The sequence below is a fragment of the Leptodactylus fuscus genome, chromosome 4, assembly GCF_031893055.1.
Source record: "Leptodactylus fuscus isolate aLepFus1 chromosome 4, aLepFus1.hap2, whole genome shotgun sequence".
Classification (NCBI taxonomy): domain Eukaryota; kingdom Metazoa; phylum Chordata; class Amphibia; order Anura; family Leptodactylidae; genus Leptodactylus; species Leptodactylus fuscus.
In genome coordinates this window covers 139,347,276-139,370,191 of record NC_134268.1, presented here as the reverse complement: position 1 = coordinate 139,370,191, position 22,916 = coordinate 139,347,276, and the positions used below count along the sequence as shown (strand labels likewise).

The window sequence follows — 22,916 nt, the reverse complement described above, 5'->3', positions numbered from 1 at the left end:
TGTCCTGCGCTGTATTCCTGTTTTCTGTACAGGGGCAGTAAAGCCATTGGAAAGCAGGAACTCCTAGCATCATAGATAACGCTGATACTGAAAGTCAAGTTCCCTACTCAATATTGGGTCCAGATAATACAGTTGACATCTGGTCTGACAGAACCCACTTGTGTGAAGCAGGTATTGGGGTACTCTCATGTGCAGAAATTCCTGTGACATCTATTTATCTGAATGAAACTTACACAAATGTGTGTCCATGTGCTTCCCTGATAAAAACCCATTGAGATGGATAGAACTGATTTTCAAGCTCAGACATTTTTCAACACACAAGGGAGGATTCCATCTTTTTTTTTAATTAATTCATGAGAAAAAGAATTTATGTGTGTACAAATAACCAAAACTCATTGTTCCAAATGTCCTACTCTACAATTCTTTAAATAATGAAAAAGAGATTGTAGCAATCGAATGAATCAAATGAATAAAACTGTCCTGCAATCTCTGCATTATATATAGATGAGATAGATAGATGCATATATATGTATATTATCTCTTTACTCAGATGTTAGAACATATTAATCATCATTGGAATCATACATCATAGTGCTATCATGGTTGTTTGTCATAAGATGCACATCACTAGCTATTTGGACAAGAATCATCTATCTTGGGAACATATGACAGAATACAAGCTTGTTGTAGCATGTTTTGTTATTGCAGATCTTTTGTGATCATTTAAGGAGTAGTGACAGCACTTTGCAAGGTTGGCCGCTCTCCTAGGAGACGCGTCTCCAAACTCTAATGAGAAACTAGTCATCAAGCAGAACACCAAGTTAACCAGGTGTAGTGGGTAGTGGGAGGTAATGGTGTAGTGGGAGGTAATATGTTTATTAACAACCATCACTGAGCTTACAGCTATTTAATAGAACTCATATGGATAATTAACTTTGCTTTCTACTTTTACTGTACCTCTGCCATTGTTTGAAACTCCTTATGTCTCATGCACAAACCTCAGATTGTATGAAGCTTTAATAGGTCTTCCATAATGAGGTTTTAGAATACCCACATATCCCTCTAATTTAATATGTACTCTAAGCATATGGACAGTTTATTTCTGAACAAATTTCACAAAATACATAGTGGGCTTTGTCAACACGTATGGACGTATTCTCCCCAGAAAGCATTGCAGTAAAATCTCAGTGAACCCCTAATGAGAGGTAGAGCTCATTGTTGTGTACTATCCTCTTATCAGTCATATCATCGGTTGTCATCTTTTGTTGAAACTCAAACTTAGTTAAACATGGATTATATATATAACATGATTTCTTTTTTATGTAAAGTTACATCAGTATGACTAGAAAGGATTAATCCATACTTTTTTTTTTTAGATCCCTGGTATATAGGATGCCTCAGTCGCAGTTTGCTCAACTTTGAAGAAAATGGGTACAACATTTTTTATGCACCAAGAGGAGATTTCCCGACTTGTTCCAAAATATGTCTGCAAAATAAGTATGTGTTCTTGTTCATTTAGAATTGATATATCAAATGTCTTCTCCTCTGATAGTTGTTAGAAATAGAAGAGACCTTCAAAAGACTGCAAAACACTCTACTAGATATACAAATGGCATGGGAGATCATAACACAGGCTGCAAAAATTAGGAATGTTTACTTTTGAAATAAAGATGCCTAAGGAGTGATAGTAAAATTATGCAAGGTTAGTACAGGCTCACCACCTTATCCAACTCCAACTATTTTCATTCTTCAATTGGCTCTGCTCCATTATTTTTGTTAGAATTAGTTAGAATTAGTTAGAATTCAGTTAGCATTTTTTCTCTAGCCACCACCATCCCCAAGCATTCGTTTCTGCTAGGTTCAACACAGTTATTCTCTCTGCTGTAAAAAGTAGGTGGTCCCTTTCTATCTGATGTACCCACTGCCCACTTACAGTAGAGAGCATATTGTTACTGAAAATAACAGAAAAGATTACTCTGAAACTCTGGAATGGAGAAAGCTAGAGAAAAAAATTCTTCACCAGAATCAGTGGAGTAGCACCTATTAAAGGATGCAAAGAGATTGAGTTGGTGAAGATGGTGAACTGTCATCTTTTACTGCATGGTATCTTTTGTCGCCCTGCTCATTGGTATAAGCAGAATAGTATATGGCAAGATGATAGCTCTATTAAGGATTATAGCTGTATGAGGACATTTGTCTCTCAATATTGGTCAGAAAATGGCCAACCCCTTTAAGCAGCTTATGAAGGTGCATAGAATATGTAAGATCTTGGTGGAATAACTTACAGTGACTCCTTTTGTGTGTTTATGATTTTAAAATGTTGAAGAAGATGAAGGAAGATGTTAGAGGTCTCTCTGGGGATAAATTACTAGATGAAAATATAGAGCCATGGGGTCGAGGTCAATTGGAGATAATTTTGTACAATGCAAGATACTGATCAATATACAAATGACAGAGGACTGTTCAAAAGAATAGTTAGAAGACACCGGCCATCGAACAACATCAGGTAATCTGAAAGCAATTACCCAATAATCCAATTTTTGTCTTGAAAAAATTGCAACGTGCATCCATTGCAGTGTAATTACACAATAATATTAGTACTTTCCTCTTTATACTATCCTGTGCACAACAAACGTAAGCACTTGTAATCCTTAAACCATTAAACCGGATAAACTTTTCAGATTTAGTTGCTAGTTAAAAAGGAAAATAATGAAATGATACTCTTCAGGTTTGGTTAGTTTTTGAATAATATCATTGTTAAATGTTCTTAAGTAGCCCACAGATGATGTACATATCAATGTAATACCATCACAAAAAAGACATTCACAAGATACTGTGAAACAATGCATCTCTTCAGGTGGACAGTTCCAGAAGGAGGGATTTTTATATTGCTTTCACCCCTTGTGGGAATTGTGATAGCATTACTCTTTGAACTTGGCTTTCAATGCAATTAAAACGGCATCTAATAAAACACAATCTTCATGAACTTCATTGGCCTTGTTAAGATGTCTGAAAGCAGGTCTATTCTGCTGAAAAAGATGCCATATTGTGTATGGTAAGAGGAAGGGAATTTATTCTTGTTTATTATTAATGCTGTGAGCATTGACAGCAGATGTTCCATAATTATTAAGAGGCTATGACCTCCTAACATGTTTTGTTATATGAATGTTTAATTCTTTTGTGTGTATTGGAACATTGCACAAAGCAGAGAAAAAAAGCCAAAAATGATATAATCTCATGCAAAACTCCAAAAAACGGGCCAGACAAAATTACTGGCAACCTCAACTTAATATTTGGTTGCACACCCTTTAGATAAGATAACTGAAATCAATAAATTCCTATAACTATCAACAAGTTTCTTACACCTCTCAGATGGAATTTCAGACCACTCTTCTTTTGCAAACTGCTCCAGGTTTCTCATATTTGAAGAGTGTCTTCTCCCAACAGCAATTTTAAGATCTCTCAACAGGAGTTCAATGGGATTTGCTAGCCACTTCAAAACTCTCCAGCACTCTGTTTCCATACATTTCTGTGTGATTTTTGAAGTATGTATGGTGTCATTGTCTTGCTGGAAGATCCATGAACTAGGAGGTAAACCCATCTTTCTAAAACTGGGCCCTACATTGCAACTCAAAATCCTTTAGTAATCGTCAGGTTTCATGATGCCTTGCACAGAGTCAAGGCACCCAGTGCCAGACACCACAACACAAACCCCAAAGCATCTTTGAATCTCCACCATATTTGAATGTTGGTACTGTGTTCTTTTCTTTGTAGGCCTCATTCTATATTCGGTAAACAATAGAATGATGTAATTAACCAAAAAGCGGTCTCTCTACATTTTCCCAGAAGGATTTTGGCTTACTCAAGTATATTTTGGCAAACTGCAGTCTAGCTTTTTTATGTGTCAGCAATGAGGTCCCCCTGGGTTTCCTGTCATATCGTTTTATTCAAATGTTGACAGACATTTTGTGCTGATTCCCCCTGAGCCTGCAGGACAGCTTGAATTTCTTTGGAACTATCCTGCGTTGCAAGTTTCCATCAATTTTTCTCTTCTGTTCATATCCAGGGAGAATATCTGCAGTACTATGGGTTGTAAACTTCTTGATTATGTTGCATACTGTGGACAAAGGAACATCAAGATCTCTCTATATGTACTTATAACCTTGAGACACCACAATATTTGTTCTCAAGTCCTTAGACAGTTCTCTTTTCCTCCTTCTGTTCTCTGTGCTTGGTGTGGCACACACAGACCCACAATGCAAAGAATAGGCCAACGTCTCTCCTTTTATCTGGTTTCAGGTGTGATATTTGTATTGCCCTCACCGCTTACTTGCCACAGTTGAGTTTGAACATCACATACTAAAAAAAGTTATTTACAGACTATTTTGAAAGGTGCCAACAATTTTCAGAGTTTTGCATGAGATTAACCCCTTCCCGCCGATGGCACTTTTTGACTTCCTGACCAAGCTCGATTTTTCAAAACTAACATGTGTCACTTTATATGGCAATAACTTTGGAACGCTTTAACTTACCAAAGTGATTTTAAGATAGTTTTTTCGGAACACATTGTACTTCATGTTAGTGGTAAATTTTGGTTGATATGTTTTGTGTTTAATTATGAAAAAATTTGAAATTTGGTGGAAATTTTGAAAAATATGCATTTTATAAAGTTTGAAATGATGTACATTACATACAGATAGTCAGACTGCCAAAATTATATCATAAATCTCATGTTCCAGATCTCTGCTTTATGTCGGCATCAAACTTTAGGCGCCCTTTTAATTTTTACGGACATTATAAGATTTACAAGTGAAACAACAATATTCAAAATTTTCAAGAAATTTCCAAAACCCATTTTTTAAAGGGCCTAATCCAGTTATGAAGGGGTTTTGAAAGACCCTTGTATTAAAGCCCCCCATAAATCACCCCATTTTCAAAACTGCACCCCTTAAATAAGCCAAAACAACATATACCTAGTAGTTTAACCCTATAAGTGCTTAACAGGAATTAATACAAAATGGAGGTGAAATTTTCAAATTTGAATTTATTTTACTAATATTTTCGTTTAGCCCTAGAATTTGCACATTCACAAGGGGTTAAAGGAGAAAACGCCCCCCACAATTTGTTAGGCAAGTTCTCCCGACTACCATAGTACCCCACTTGTGGGTGCAAACTAATATATGGACGCACAGTGAGACGCAGAAGGGAAGGCGCGCCAAAGAGCTTTTAGAGGGCAGATCTGGCTTCAATCAGTTTCAGGAGCCATGTCGCATTTACAAAGCCCTTGAGGTGTCAAAACAGTGGAAACCTCTAGAAAGTGACCCCATTTTGAAAACCGCACCCCTCAAAGAATTTATCAAGTGATGTAGTTAGCATTAGTAACCCCGAAGTGAATGTGTAAGCTGTGCGGAGTAAATTGGGTACACCAAATCCTATTTTATTTTCCCACTAGCTCCTATGACACGGACAGGGAAGAGGGGCATTCTGGGGGATCAGCGCTGGTGTATTATCTCTCATAAGCTTTAAATATGGGGTGTCCCCTGAAAACACTCACACCGCTTACACATTTCCTTCTAGTCGCAGCCACTTATGTCCTAATGATTTGGCGACTTTTAGGGTTTTTGTCTTCACATTGTACAAGCTAGATTTTTATTTTTATTTTCTGGCAATGTGGCCATATGAGGGCTTGGTGTTTGCGGTATTAGATGAGCTTTTCAATGCCGCCATTTTGGGGCCTGTAACTTATTGACTACATTTTATTAACTCTTTCTGGGTGGGATGTAAAAGGAAACATCAATTCTGGCATTGCTTTTTAGCATTTATTTTTTTCCCCGCGCAGCGTACAGCATAAGTAACATGTTACCTTTATTCTGCGCGTCGGTACGGTTACGGCGATACCTCATTTATATTATTTTTTAATGCTTTGCTATTTGTGCAGAATAAAATTCAATTTAGGGAAAAAAATCATTATTTTTGTATCGCCATCTTCTGAAAAGCATAACATTTTTATTTTTCGCTAGACAGAGCTGGTTGAGGGCTTATTTTTGCGGGAACACCTCTTCTTTTTATTGGTACCATTTTGGTTTTCATCTGACCATTTGATTACTTTTTATTGAGCATTTTGTAAGGGAAAGGTGGTGAATAATCATTATTTTGTGCGGTTTTCTAAGTTTTTTTTTACGCCGTTCACCGTTCGGGTTAAATAATGTTTTAATTTTATTGTTCAGGTTATTACGGACGCGGCAATACCAAATATGTAATGTTTTTTTCTATTTTTCTTTATTTTACATAATAAAACATTTTATATGGGGAAAATGGGATTTTTGGGGCTTTATTTATTTATAATTTATTTTAAACTTATTTAAACTTTTTTATTTTTACTTTTTTCTAACTTTTTTTTTCTGTCCCCATGGGGGATTGAAGCAGTGATCGGCTGATCACTGCTTCACTACATATACACTGCAATACACGTGTTACACGTGTATTGCATTGTATAGGAAGCTGTCAGCCTGTGTAGACGCACAGGCTGACAGCTTCATTTACGGCAGGATCAGCCAGGAGCGAGGACGGGGTAAGTGATGGGGCAGACCCTGGGTCACTGATCAGACCCCGGGCTGCCCCCTACGAACACCGGCACCCCCCGAAACCGGCGCGGGGGGGTGCCGATCGGCACCATACTACACTGTAACCCGGAGGTGCCGGCGGTCATATTGACTGCCGGCATATCAGGGGTTAACACCCGCGATCGGACCCGGTTCCGACCGCGGGTGTTACAGGGCATTGTCAGCCGTGTATTACGGCTGATACCCGCTGTGCATGGTGCGCACACAGTTTCTGTGTGCGCACCATGCATCCGCAGTAATAGTACGGCGGTTTGCGGGAAGCCCTTCCCTGCAGCGCCGTACTATTACAGCGAATGTCGGGAAGGGGTTAAGTCCAATTTGCCTTTATTTCCTCTGTAATGTGTTGTTCCAATACCCTCAAAGGAAATAAATGTGTATAACAAAACATGAGTAATTGCAATAATTTTCTGTGAACGCTTATGGCCATTACTGTATAAATATACATGTAAATTAGGTTCTTGGTACTTTTTAAATTTTCAGCAAACTGTAATTATAAGCCGACCTGCAAAAGAATTGAAATCTTCATCAGTGCCCTGCTCTGTCTGCTTTTCTTTTGGATTGGCCTTAAATGAAAAAAAAAATCATTGAACAACCCCATTGCTTATAGGACATAAAAGCTGTGTTAACCACATACAATAGTAGTACAAGGATAAAATCTAAAATACGTATATCATTTATTAGATATCATTAGTAGTACTTTACATAAGAAAGATTTGTAAATTTGGTATAGATTTTGTGTGTCATTTTTTGCAGTCTTTTTAAAGTAATGCCTGACTGAGCACTGCCTGTGCAGATCCTCATCTATGTTTGCTGTTTTGAATTTACCTTTATGTCCTTCATGTCAATTGGCTGTATGAATATGATGATGGGGTTAAGGTCAGGACTCTATTGTTCCTTTAGGGACCTTGTGTTTGTGCACTGGGGTAGAGGCATAGTCATATCTACCAGGCTAACAGATATAGCGTCAACTTAGAGGGCCCACCTCCATAGAGACCTAGGGGATGAAATTAGTGATAACTATGAGTTATGGAAGGGCATATGTAATACTGAAAGGGTTTCCATTAGTTTACTGGGACATCATAATGCATGCATGTGACATCATTATTATTACTATCTTCATGCTGTGATGTCACAGTGTACACAGTGATCTTTTTGTGTGTGCACGATCCCTGTGCTATAAATTCATAGGGAGCATTATCTCTGCAGTGTGACATCACTATATTCCTCTGGCAGCAGTCATGCTGGTACTTGACTTCCCTAAACTATTCCTACAAAATTTTTTTCTTTTTTTTATTTAATGTAGATTGTGAGCCCCACATAGAGCTCACAATGTACATTTTTCCCTATCAGTATGTCTTTGGAATATGGGATGGAGATCCATGCAAACACGGGGAGAACATACAAACTCCTTGCAGATGTTTTTTTTTTTGCTCTTGGTGGGATTTGAACACCAGGACTCCAGCACTGCAAGGCTGTAGTGCCAACCACTGAGCCACCGTGTGGCCCCCACTATTCCTACAAAATTTGAAGCTTACATTTGTGTGTTTCATTATTCTATAAATTAATGTGCTTAAAAGTAAAGTGATTCTGTTTGGTAACATTCATTTATTATTCTACTGTATTATATTTTAGCTTTCCATTAACCATCCGTCAAGATGACAAAGATTGCCTGTGTGCCAACATGAGCATTTTTGAGGGATCAAGCTACAGCTCAGTTACTACTTCTATTAAAAAAATGAATGAAACATTGAACAACGTGGAAAGTAATTGTGCACCTAGGTATTTACTGTTTATTCTTGCAATCATAGTATGGTGATGTGCAAATAAGAATAGTTCTGTATAGTTTTGTGTAGTCCATATGTATTTTACAAATGTACTAATTAACCAACTTTAATAATAACTCAATGTATGTCTAAGGGTGAATTCACACTGAGTAAACGCTAGCTTATTCTGAACGTAAAACACGTTCAGAATAAGCGGCGTCTAAAGCAGCTCCATTCATTTCTATGGGAGCGGGGATACGAGCGCTCCCCATAGAAATGAATGGGCTGCTTCTTTCACTCCGTGCAGTCCCATTGAAGTGAATGGGGAGTGCCGGCATATACGGCAAGCTCTGCTCATGCCGGAGCGTACACGCCGGCACTCCCCATTCACTTCAATGGGACTGCACGGAGTGAAAGAAGCAGCCCATTCATTTCTATGGGGAGCGCTCGTATCCCCGCTCCCATAGAAATGAATGGAGCTGCTTTAGACGCCGCTTATTCTGAACGTGTTTTACGTTCAGAATAAGCTAGCGTTTACTCAGTGTGAATGCACCCTAACATTGTTTTCCTTTATTGATCTTTTATTTATTACATATTGTACTTAAGTGTAATCAGATTTTATTGAACTTTTACAGAAAGTAAAACATAACATAACAAAGGAAGGCAATATACTAACATGAGATTGGCTAGGGCCCCAATAGGGCCAGTAATGCATATTGTGCTTAAAATGTTATGAAAAGAAACATTCCTGTAAGATTCTCTCATGTTAGGCTAAATTCAGTCCAGTAGTCAGGTAAGGCAGAGGAGACTGGAGGCAGCACAGGGGTAGCCCGTAGGGAGCTGCAGTGTAGTTCAATGGCAGGTATATAAAGACCAGGGTAATAGTCCGTAGTATATCAGGAGCTGAAGTGAAGCTATAGAGAGCTTGCAGTCAGCAAAGATAAAGTTCCAGGGAACTGGGAGTTCCTTTTTCTGCGCGAAAAAGGAATCCATTGAAGTCAATGGGAGGCTTTTTTCCATGTGGATTCTAACACGGATTCAGCGTCAAAATCAGCGCCAAAAAACTCTTGTGTTAATGGACCCTAAGTAAAACAGAGCAAAAACCTCCAGTGTATTACAGAAGTGGCTATACCTACACTAGAGTTACTCCCAAAACCTGAACCCCCCCGCCCCCCAAATAAGTTCCTCTGGAAATTACAGTACACTGCAAAAGTTTTGAGCAGATGTGAAAAAATGCTGCAAAGTAAGAACATTTTAAACAATAGAAAAGTTAATATTTTCTTTTGCCACTTAACAAAATGCAAAGTAAATGAAGAAAACAGGGATTTAAATTAAATCAATATTTGATGCGATCACTAGTTAGAGGTGGAGCCCTGTAAGTAATGATATGGCCTCCACAGAACCCTGAGTCTATCAAGTCTGTCTGGGATTACATGAAGAGACAGAAAGATTTGAGCAAGCCTGCATTTATAGAAGATATGAGGTTATTTCTCCAAGATGATTGGAAAAATCTCCATATCAAATTCCTTCAGAACTTGTGTGCTATTGTACCTAGAAGAATTGATGCTGTTTTTGAAGGCAAAGGCTAGCCACACTAAATATAGATTGGATTTAGATTTCTCTGTTCTTCATTCACTTAATGAAATAAACTAACATTTCTATCCCTCCTGGCTGTTTACAGTGCTGCATTTGTATCAATAAAAGATCCAGCTTTCCTACAAAATAAACAAAAAGCAACATAAAAATGAAATGTCAGGGTTAAAATACAATGTATATGATTTTATGTGATCAGCCCCACAAGCAATAAATGCAGTTTTTTTGTTTATTTATTCAGGTGCACAGATTCTGTGTGCTTGCCATGTGGAGATGGAAGAGGAATGCTAGCCATTTTTACAAGTGCTGGTCCATATATCAGTGATGTCAACATACATTTTCCCAGTGACCAAATGCAAATAAGGAAGCCTTTTGTTTTAGAGATATCTGGATTTTTGGCAACTTCATTGGAGAGGACAACAGGTACATTCTAACCAGATAATCTTCATTTATATTTAGGTACAAATTTGTAATATAGCCTCCTTATTACTTACTGTATTTTTGCAGTTGGTACTGTATTTATTTTTTAGAAAACATAGTTTGCAACATTGAAAATGTAAATGTAAGCAATTGAGATCATACAGGTATTATGCATTCATATTATTATTATTATTATTGTTATTATTATTTTATCTAATGAGCTAGACAGTATATTACCATCAATGTTTAGTACTGAAAATTTCATGTGAGATTACAATGTCAACTTTATTATACTTTGTGAGACACCTTTGGCAGCAAAAGGAGGAGACTACTGTTCATGTGTCTTAAAGGGAACCTGTTTTTTTTTCCACCATAAACTAACCCATGAATGTGAGGATTAAGTAATGATCTTTTCATTGCTGCCCCTCTATAATTGTAGCAAAGTGAAATTGTAAATGTTTGAAAGCATAAAAAGTCATATGTAAATTAACCTAAGTAGTCTCTGTGGGGCAGAGAGCATCTTCAATTTGTCCCCTCACTCTTCCTGTGTGACTGACATCTCCCACACAGTCCCTTCACTCCGTGACATTACGAGGGAGATGTCAATCATTCCCAAAAGATGTCCTTTTCAAGAAGACATTGTGACTAGGCAGAAGCTGCTCCCCACTCGCCGTGACTAAACAAATTAATTTCCATATATTTATGCTTTCAAACATCTGTAACTTTGTTGCACCAGGAGGATTGAAGAGGTACACCAATGAAAAGGGAATATATATTGTGGTAAAGTGTATGGTAAAGTGGTGGACAGGGTGTATATCTCACCTGGTTTCCTCAGCCAGGTGAGATAAAAGAAATCCAGAAAGTTGTGTGCTGCTTTAGCAGAACATAGTCTGCTAAGGCTCTTTTGTGTAAGATTACATGGGCTGGATTTTTTGGACTGGAGGGCAGGTTGGTAGTGGGAGTCTTCCGGTCCACACCCCTGGTCTACTACGGGTTTGTTCCCTGGTCCTAGGTGAGGCTTCCTGATGTGTTACTAGGGAAGGAAGCCTAGAAAAAGGAAGGGCTGACAGTTTGGCAGAGAGTGTGAGAGGAAAACACTCCTGGGACAGCTTGTGACATTTTGCTGCTACATTTGCTGATGTGTGTCTCAACCTGCACTAGGTTAGTAAGGTACGCCAAGTGTATAGCTTGAACTTTTCAACCTTTTGCCACATTTCGGGCTTCAAACATAAATTATAAAATTTAAATTTGGGGGGATAGAATCAACAACAAGTGAGACACAATTTTAAAGTGGAACGAAATTCATTGGATATTTTAAACTTTTTTAACAAATAAAAAACTGAAAAGTGGGGCGTGCAATATTATTCGGCCCCTTTACTTTCAGTTCAGTGAGGATCTCTGAATGATCCAATGTTGTCCACTGCACAAATCTGACCTTTATGGAAGAGTGGCAAGAAGAAGGCCATTTCTCAAAGATATCCATAAAAAGTCTCATTTAACGTTTGCCACAAGTCACCTGGGAGACACACCAAACATGTGAAAAGAGGGTGCTCTGGTCAAATGAAACCAAAATTCGAACTTTTTGGCCACAATTCAATATGTTTGGCATAAAAGCAACACAATTCATCAGCCTTTACACACCGTCCCTACTGTCAAACATGGTGGTGGCAGCATCATGGTTTGGGCCTGCTTTTCTTCAGCAGGGACAGGGAAGATGGTTAAATTGATGGGAAGATGGATGGAGCCAAATACAGGACCATTCTGGAATAAAACCTGTTGGAGTCTGCAAAAGACCTGAGACTGGGACGGAGATTTATCTTCCAAAAATACAACGATCCAAAACATAAAGCAAAATCTACAATGGAATGGTTCACAAATAAACGTATCCAGGTGTTAGAATGGCCAACTCAAAGTCCAGACCTAAATCCAATCGAGAATCTATGGAAAGACTGCCAGCATCTCCAGGGATTGCAATGTACCCCCCGCACTGGTTTCGGGGGGTGTTGGTAGTGGGCATCCCGGGGTTTGATCAATGACCCCGGGTCTGCCCCATGCTGTCCCCTGCACCTACCTGGTTGATCCTGCCAGGAATGGAAGCTGTCATCCTGTGCGTCTGCACAAAACATATCAACCAAAATTTACTACTAACATGAAGTACAATGTGTTACGAAAAAACTATCTCAAAATCACTTTGGTAAGTCAAAGCGTTCCAAAGTTATTGCCACATAAAGTGACACATGTCAGTTTTGAAAAATCCAGCTTGGTCAGGAAGTCAAAAAGTGCCATCGGCGGGAAGGGGTTAAAATAAAGATTATCATAAAACTAATGGGGAGAAAATTAGTACCTGCAAATAATAACTACTTCTCTGACTTCGGCTCGCCATAAACATTTGATTTTGGCCATGTAAATACCATTAACTATTGATGGATATTTTCAGCAAGTGGTAGGTCAAAGACATCAGCGTGTTCCATGATCATTAGCCATACTGTGCAAATTCACAGCACTTTTGATTTACATATTAACTATCCCTAGTTTTAGTTGTTAATTTTGATGATAGGGTCCTTTATACAAGCTATCCATTTATGGTATGCTGCTTTTTGTAATGCTGTATACAGTAAAATGCTTGTATTGCAGTAAACCAGCTTTCTGGCCTGTTTGTATTTTATTTTCAATTGTCACTTTTCTGACGTGATTTTGGCTGTGCTATGAATACCATAAAAATGACGCCCTAATGCACTTTTTCTCCAATTCCACCCCATTTTTTCCAACTGCCCAGTACATTATACAGAATTATAAATGGTACCATTACAAAGAACAATTGCAATCCCTCCGGAGCACCACCCAAGGGGGGTGCCTCACCTTGCCTCTTTAGAGATGAGGCGCTGCTATCACCACTAAGATGATTAGAGAAAATCATAGCTATGCTGCAGCAGGAAGCACAGCATTTTTCACAGAAAGTCCATAGAGTTTTCCTCTGTAGACTTTCTCTTCCATTATACCTATACAGTATAATTGATATGTTGCAATTTACAAGCACAAGTGTTTTTGAAATCACAGTATTTCCACCCCCCCCCCCCCATCAGTATGTCTTTTGAGTGTGGGAAGAAACCCAAATAGAACATACAAACTCCTTGCAGATGTTGCCTTAGGCAGGATTTGAACTCAGGACTCCAGTGTTGCAAGGCTGCAGTGCTAACCACTGAGCCACCATGCAGATTTTTTCTGCAATGCGTAGATGTGATTAGCCGGAATCCCATCCACTTTACAGGTACTGTACACTGTGCATTTCCTGAACTTAGAAGGTCCATAGTTCCAACAACTATGAAGACATTCAGTGTGCCAACATTGCAGTGCTATGCGAGAAAATATACTATAATCATGCTATATAAAAGTATATAATTCTAAAGGGGATGTATACTATAACATACTGTATGCAGCGTATGAGTAGGTTTTTTGCTATGTGTTGAGGACAGTTTGTGCCCTTAAAGAGGACCTTTCACCACTTTGCAACCTGTGCAGCTTTCTGCCCCATGTTATAGATGCAGCTGCATAGACTGTAGGGGTTAATGCTCATTGCCTAGGGGATATAGGGGTTAATGCTCATTGCCTAGGGGGCTATAGGGGTTAATGCTCGTTGTATAGGGGCTAGACCTAGGACCACAGGGTGTACAGGGCAGTTATGCTCATTGCTTAGGGGTTTCTTCACTTACCTGTGAAGATGTCACTGAAGTTCTCCTTCATCCACTTCAGTGCTCAGCCTGGATCGCTTCTCCGGGTCTTCTGTGCAGCCCTGTGAAGAGACGTTTGCCTGATCTCACGAGAACTCACGAGATTAGGCAGGAGAAGCAGCTCCGACACTGTCCACTGCTAATTGGACAGTGTCAGACTGACGTAGCTTTTCTTTTTATCGTCAGAAACGCCCTTCTGACACTAAAGCCTTAATTACCATACAGGGCGCCAAAATTTACGGGGCTCACAGCTCCAAAACGAGGGAGGCTAGGGAGGTAATTCAAAGTGCACTACAGTCTATGCAGCTGCATCTATAACATGGGGCAGAAAGCTGCACAGGTTGCAAAGTGGTGAAAGGTCCTCTTTAAGTGTACTTCTCGACAAGTTCATGTTGTACATGTCTGGTTTACTAATCTACATTGTGGCAAACATTTGCTGTTGTTTCCCAATATGGTTAATGTTTTCTATTAATAATTAATTAGAGATAAGTGAGTAGTGAAATATTCGAGATTCGATATTCGTTTGGAGTAGAGCATCAATATTCGACTACTCGATTGAATATCGAATCCCATGATAGTCTATGGGAAAAAATGCTCGTTTCAGGGGAAACCACTATTCGACTAAAGGAGAGTCACCAAGTCCACGAGTAGCAGGAGCAGAGTGTTTAGGATGCACTTTAACTGCACCACGCTTGCAGTTACGCTGATATTCCGTTCGGGGAGTCCTCCTGCAAACTCCTTCCGGACTGGAGGCAAGCGCTAATGTGAACCGGCCCTTACTTGTCCTGCAGAACCAGCGTTGATTGGCTGAATGCTGTACAATGGCCAATCAATGCTGGCCAATGCATTCCTATGGGAAAAAGTCAGCTCCCTCGTAACAGCAAGCTGTCAGCTCTCTCGACTAGCAAGGACGAGCCTGCTGCAGAACCAGCGTTGATTTGCCGAATGCTATACAGTGTATAGCATTCGGCCCATCAATGCTGGTTCTGAATCGAATCTTTACTGTGAATAGGAGTAGTATTCGAACGAGTACGAGTATTTTGAATACCGTAGTATTTGTTCAAATACCTACTCGATCGAATACTATTTGCTCATCTCTAGTAATAATTGATAGTCCCTAAGTTTTGAGTATGAATTTCAGTGGGTAATCTTATGAAAAGCTCTGTTATTATTGTAATTGTATGCTTCATTTCTAGGCATTCAGAATTTGAAAGTAGAAAATCTTACAACAGTTACCATAATTGTGCATTGGTCTGAACATAATACAAGTTCTTCTATTGCACGTGTTGGACTGAATGGGCATTTTGAGACTTCTTTCATTCTTATGTATCCAAATCCTGGAAATTATTCAATTAGTAAGTAATTTATTTAATTCCTTGCATCTGTAAGATAAAGTATGAATATCAGCTGTGCAACATACACTTCATTTTTAGTGATAGTCAAAAGCCCTATACAATGATATATAATTTTCCAACATGGCAATTATATTTTTGTGGGTCAGATGATGCAATACTCATCTCTCCTGGGTAGGCTTCTGTTGGAAAGAGGCTTTTCCTTCGAATGGTCAGTCCAACACTGCCTACAACTGCATGGTTTAGAAGAAATTGTGGTGGTGGTAGACTCCCTTTGACTAGCTGCAATTCACAACACAACCACTGGATGACCACACATAGACACACAGGCAAAACAGAAAGACAGACAATAGGCAACATTTGCGAGAAAAAAGCTGCATTTCTGCAATGAGAGGGATCAACCTTTAATTATCTATCTATTCATTAATTCATATTGAATAGATATCACATTTTACTTTTACTTGGCAGGAACTCACATCAGGAATACTATCTCTGAAAAAGAATGTGAAATAAATGTAGAGATACCAAAGAAGGTGCCATGGTCTTTCGGAATCAAAAGTATAGAGAAGGAACCACAGATATCATCTTATACTTCTATTGATTTTGGAGCAGGGAAATCTATAATGATTGCATTTTGCAACGTACACAACCAGTTTCATGCATTTGTGTTACATGGAACATATCTGAATTTTCCTTGGCATTGTGTGGTAAGTGATATAAATCCAGAGTTCTGTATTTAAAACCTATAACAAATAGCCTGTACCTTAAAAAGTGTATAGTCTATGAATTATCTATCTATCTATCTATCTATCTATCTATCTATCTATCTATCTATCTATCTATCTATCTATCTATCTATCTTCCTAAAGTATAAAAATGCCTATACTGTGATCAGCCACTATGTATCTGTTATAGAAAATTTCTATACAAAAGGAAGAGATCATGGGTGAATTACTTCCCTTGTACAGTAGAGCACTAGATACCCAATGAGAATTAAAGGGAATGCACAGCCATTTGTTATCATTTCTTATACCAGATTCTGTATTATATCACTTTTTTCTAACTTTCTAACCTGTTTTTATTTTCTGATAGAGGATTTTTTTCTAAATCCTATTATATCGCCTGTACATTATTGGGGCTGCCATCTACGCTTCCCCTCTGCTTTTTAACATTTAGTGATATGTTTAGCATTCTTATGGCCAAAGATCACAATAGACTGGAGGCGAGGTCTTCACTGAGGTTCAGTTTGCTAGACCTACACTGTGCATAGAGGGAAATAGATAAACTGTGATATCATCTATTGCCAGTAGTGGCTGCAATGGTAGATCAGTATTGGTGTAATCTATTATACAATACGGCAATCTTTATAAATTTTACCCATTGAGCTCTATGAATATGTCATTAAACTTTTTTTTTTTTTATCTAATGATAAATGTAATGTTGGCAATACTTTCTATATTTTACAGAATCACACTGCTGAAAATGGAGTCATACAAGAAGGCAATGCAAATAATTGCATTGCAGTTACATTGGTAAGCTGAATCTAATATTAAACATTTTTAGATGTTACTTTGTAGGGTAAATGGCAGTTATATGTAGAGCCCTGTACTTGTTATATATCAATCTGAATGATTATTACAATATATTGATATCAAGATCGAGTGCCCTTGTTCATTTCCAAACATGCAAACATATAATTTCTACATGTTTGGAAATCAGGAAGTATTTTCTGATTAGCTAATGAGAAATTATTTATTTTCAATAATATTGACATTTTATGCTTTGTTGCTACAGTATTTTTGATAATGGAACATCGGGAAAGACAGTTATATTAGTATAGTCATAATAAATATTAGTGCAAATGTAGTCAATTCCTGCAAATATACATTATACATGATTAGTTCATATGATCCAATTAACATTTTTTCAAAAACAAAGCTAGAATTTGGTGAACTACTACTTTTTAACTGCATTGTGGCAACAAACTTTATACAGAATATGGGCCCATTTCAGTAAATTTCTTGCAAATTTCGTAACAAGCTGTGCATTGTTTTTCTTGAGATTTCCACCATATAATTAACCTATAAATTTGTATGAAGACTTGAAAGTTTAAAGCAGTCCAAAAGCAACATATTTTCAGCAGACACAGGTTTTTTTTTTTAAACCCTGCATCATAAATAATCCACCCAAAACTAAATTAACCTCCTGGCATGCCATGCCGTAATAGTACGCCAGAGAAGTTGTTAATATTATAGCTCCATGCCATACTAGCAGGAGCTGTGTGGGTACCATGGACACCGGCTACCAGCAGTATCACGTGCTGTTGGAGATCAATCTGATCGTGGGGTTGATCCTGCAGATTTTACAGTCAATCATGACTATGGCTTCTAAGAGGCTTTACAAAGGAATACCCTCCATGCCGCCTTCGGGGTGTGCCTATCCTGCAAAAAAACAAGGTTCATCAATATAAAAATGTAATATATCTCAGAAAATGATAATGCTAAAACATTTTTTTTTTTTACCAAAATAGATTTTTATACTGAAAAATTTAGTAAAACATAAAAACATCATAAATTAAGTATAGCCATGATCATACTTACCCATAAAATAAAAGCAACATATTACTTATGCTGTACAGTGAATGGCAAAACATGTAAAATGTTAAAAATCAGTGATTTAGTCAATCAATTATAGGCAACCCTAAATGGTATAATGAAAAATGACATCTCCTCTTGAAAAACACAATGGCTGTATTTGTCTACATCAATTGTAAAAAACAAACAAACAAACAAACAAACATATATTATAGCTTGTACTATGCAACAGCAAATACCTAAAAACCACCACATCCTTTTGGGGGGAAAAACGACTGTTGCAGGAATGAGAATGTATAAGCTCTGTGATTTAATATACCAAGAGGGAATGTTGGAATCCAATGAAATGTTATGTGTGCAAATGTAATGATATTACATGTAAGTGATTACCATATTAGAGGGAAAGGATACATTTTTGGAAAAAGAAGAAACAAAGTTCTAGCACCATGTTGGGTCACCTCTAGCCTGGATACAACATAAGATACGGTTGACCATAGAGGCATACACGTTCTGTATGGTATACTGCAGCACATTTGCCCAGAGATGTTGTAGCTAGGCCACAGGGAATACTGCCTTAGCAGAAGGAAGCCTTTCATCAATGATAAGCAAAGGAGAGCCAGGCTGAAGTTTGCCAAAGACCATAAGGATGGGACCATAGAGGACTGGTTATAAGGTAATCTTCTCTCATGAGTTTAATTTTCAGCTTTGCCCAACACCAGGTCATCTAATGGTTAGACGGAGACCTGGAGAGGTTTACAAGCCACAGTGTCTTGCATCACTGTGAAATTTGGTGGAGGATCTGTGATGATCTGGGTATGCTTCAGCAAGGCTGGAATTGGGCAGGTTAATCTTTGTGAAGGACGTATAAATTGTGCTGCATACAAGGTTATCCTGGAAAAACACTTGCTTCCTTCTGCTCAGGCAGTGTTCCCCAACTCTGAGGACTGGTTTTTGTAGATAAGTAAATTCGTACCAGTAAATTTGTGGCAGGAGTGGCATAAGATCACCTAAAAGCAGTGTTATAGACTGGTAGAAAGCATGCCAAGACACATGAAATCTTGGATTAAAAATCATGGCCATTCCACCAAATATTGATTTCTGAACTCTTCCTGAGTTAAACATTAGTATCGTTGTTTCTAAATGAATATGAACTTGTTTTCTTTGCATTATTTGAGATCTGACAGCACTGCTTCTTTTTTATTATTTTGTCGATTTCTCATTTGCTGCAAATAAATACAAAATTTTTTGCTTTGAATTTCGGAGACATGTTGTCAGTAGTTTATATTATGAAAGAACAATGTACATTATACTGATTCTAACAACAAGTGAAAGTAACCACTCAGATGTCTCATTTAATCACAGCATCTGAGTGGTTAAATGCCCATGGTCATCTCTGACCACAAGCATGAAACAGCACAGACCCAACAGCGAGTGCGGCAGCTTCAAAGTGGATGCCATACTTGGTCACGTGCACGTGTACATCCTGGTGCGCGTAGGGTTGAAGGACATTGTTCCAGTTTATGGCCCTAAATCATCCCTTACGCTGGGTTCACACTAGCGCCTGAACTCCGTTTTCAGGTTTCCGTCTTCTGCATGTAGAAGACGGAAACCTGTCAGACCGGGTCCAGCCATGAGCGCCGGTGAGTGTTTTATGCTCTCTGCCGCGAAACCGTTTTTTTTAAACCGGACACAGAGACTGCATGTCCGACTGTGTCCGGTGTTAAAAAAAAAACGGTTTCACGGCGGAGAGCATAAAACACTCACCGGCGCTCACAGCCGGACACCTTTCAAACCCATTTAAATGAATGGGTATGAAAGAGTCCTGCAGCTTTCCATCTCCTGCTCTGTTTTGTGCAGGAAACGGAAACCTGTATGAACGGAGACTGGGTGCAGATGTGAACGAGTCCTTAGCTGGTAAAAATTGGCCTTCCTGTAGTTTAGTGTACCCTCGCTACTAAACCTTCATATACACCAAGGAGGACATCCATACTCTCCTCCACTGCTGTACAGAATCCCTCTGTTGTTGTCATTATTTCATCACTTGACATAGGGGTATGATTCCCCAAAACGTTTTTACAAGCGTTGTGTGTGAAGGTATGTTTGGTGTGTTATTTCAAGTCTGATCTAGCGCAGTGCCTTATTGTATATATATTCCAAACTTTCTTGAAAGGGTGATTTTACGGTCATCTTGGACAGTTTGTGGAAACAGTAACCAGCTGCAGATAGCAGATGCCTGTAGAGTATTCACCAATTCATTTTACCAATATAAAGCCAAACATCTACTATATATTAGCTGCAGTGTTTCATGAGTCTTAACTATCCTTATTTTTTCTCATCTTACAGACTACTATTGGACAAATCAGCATTGAATTACTAGACATTAACTCTACTAATCTTACAATTCCAATCAAATTCACACTTAATGCTGGAAGTATCCTGTTCATAGAAATGTTGATCAATGACAAGATCTCTGTTCACAATCTAATATTTTTCCCTGCTAATGCTGTCAGAACACATAACTCTACTATGACTGCAGATTGTGTGGCACCAGCTGTAGTTTCACTTGAAGAGCCTGAGGAATCTAGCCAACTATATGCAACTGATTTTTTGGAACTGAACATTGCCTCCATAAATATATTAAAGAAACCCATTCTTGGAGAAGAGGTTATACTAGTTGCTAAAATAAACGGTAAGATAAAACCTAGCAATTGTCTACACTACTGTTATTTGTAATAATATTTTCATTCACACACACACACACACACACACACACACACACACACACCTTTTTTACATATACGGTATATTAGATATGGTCACATGATGATTTTTTGCAATGCATTGCAATGCATTAGCATTGTAATGCATTGAATTAGTGATCAGACCACCTGGGGTTCAAGACCCCTTGGGGGTCTAATAATTGCAAAAAAAAAAAAAGGAAAGTATTAAAAATTCAAATCACCCCCCTTTCCCTAGAACACATATAAAAGTAGTTAAATACTGTGAAACACGTACATGTTAGGTATCCCTGTGTCCGAAATCGCCCGGTCTACAAATCTATAAAAATATTTTTCCTGTATGGTAAACGGTAAACGCCGTAGCAGGAAAAATAGTCAAAAGTGCCAAACCGCCGTTTTTTCACTGTTTTGATTCTGATAAAAATTTGAATAAAATGTGATGAATGCAATAGCATTTCCCGAAAATGGTAGAACTAAAAAGTACACCCGGCCATATAGACCATATAAACCATATAAATTTGGTATCTCCGAAATTGTAACGAAACGCAGAATACAGGGGATATGTCATTTTGGCTGCACAGTGAACGCCTTAAAACCGAAGCCCGTAAGAAAATCACAAAAATGCATTTTTTCTTCAAATCCACCCCATTTTGATTTTTTTTCCAGCTTCCCAGTACATTATACAGAATAATTAATGGTGGCATCATGAAGAAAAATTTGTCCCGCAAAAATTAAGACCTCATATGGCTCTAGGAGCGGAGAATTAAAAAAAGTTATGGTGTGTAAAAGGAGGGGAGTCAAAAACGAAAATCAAAAAATGCCATCGGTGGGAAAGGGTTAAATAAAGTCCCTGTAGCTTAGCTCCTATGTAAATGAATGCGTGTCAGTAGTGAATAGGCCATCAATATTATTAGCCCACAATACTTATTTATTGCAAGCACTAAGGGTTTTTATATTTTTAGATATGTTAATATTTTGTATATATAAAATATACTTGTGTAATATAGCTTCAATACATTAACTAGTAATTTGTTTTCTTTCTTTTCATTGACTACTTTTCCTAATTTTCAGGTCAGGTTCTTTGGGATAAAGATTATATCTACACTTGGACTTTTGGGAACAATGTGTCATATTCAACTGGAAGCCCTGTGATAACATTTCCATGTACACAGTTAGGATTACATTCAGTCTGGCTTACTGTCACCAATTATGAAAATACTATGAACAGTTCTATAGAGTATAATGTTACAAAACATGAAAGTGTTGCTTGGTTTAGTCACCCTTCAAATGGTCAGCTTGGGCAACCCATTCTCTTCACACAGAAGGTAAGGTAACATCTTTTTAAGCCAATATATGTGTACTATTTCTCACAACTGCCCAGAGCAATATATTTTTGCATATCAGTTTGTATATACTCAGCTTTTCATATAGTCTTTAGTCAGTATGCCTTTCCTCGTATATTTTCAGTCATGTTGTGAGTTTGGAGTCATAAATTCACATCTGCTGTTTCAGTCAGTCTCCTTTATGATACATGGACTTCAGTTCTGCTCTGTAGGTGTTATGTATTTTACTGAACTTCATCGTTGTCTTTCCAACTATTTCCAAATCATTGTATCTCCAATTTTTTCATTAGCCACCACTTAAACTCCTCTTACCAAAAGACGAAAGCATAACATTCCTTTTTGGTGACAATACAAGCATTCACTTCAACGGATCTTATTTTGAAAAGTATGGGTATGTATGAATGATAATCACTGAAAATCGGATGTCAGAGACCCATATCATTACATAAATTCACTGAAAGGACCTAGATCCCTAAGATAGGGTATAAACAAAAAAAAAAATAATTTTTGTATAAAACTTCACCTTTATTTAATTTAGTTTAAAAAACTAACTGTATATATAAAAGGTAGAACGTTAATATTGATCGGCCAACCTGACGTTCATAAAGCCAATATACATGTGTACCTTAGTCCATTGGTACACTAGGGATATAGGTATGAAGGGGACCAAGATATTCAAAATGTCCCTATATACTAATACCCTCACTCCCTATATAGTATGTGCGCATGTCAAGGGATCCTGGTTCTGAATACATTTACTCT

General features: G+C 38.0%; 1 protein-coding gene across 1 annotated transcript in view; it reads left to right on the top strand.

Moving 5' to 3' along the window:
- Positions 1-981: 981 nt before the first annotated feature.
- Positions 982-22,916, top strand: part of PKD1L1 (polycystin 1 like 1, transient receptor potential channel interacting) — a 194,435-nt gene continuing 172,500 nt past the window's right edge. Inside the window, 10 exon segments of the mRNA XM_075271991.1 lie at positions 982-1,006; positions 1,377-1,497; positions 8,256-8,402; positions 10,221-10,402; positions 15,324-15,482; positions 15,948-16,186; positions 16,946-17,011; positions 20,417-20,762; positions 21,883-22,136; positions 22,445-22,545. Of these exon segments, the coding sequence (XP_075128092.1) occupies positions 982-1,006; positions 1,377-1,497; positions 8,256-8,402; positions 10,221-10,402; positions 15,324-15,482; positions 15,948-16,186; positions 16,946-17,011; positions 20,417-20,762; positions 21,883-22,136; positions 22,445-22,545 (1,640 nt within the window).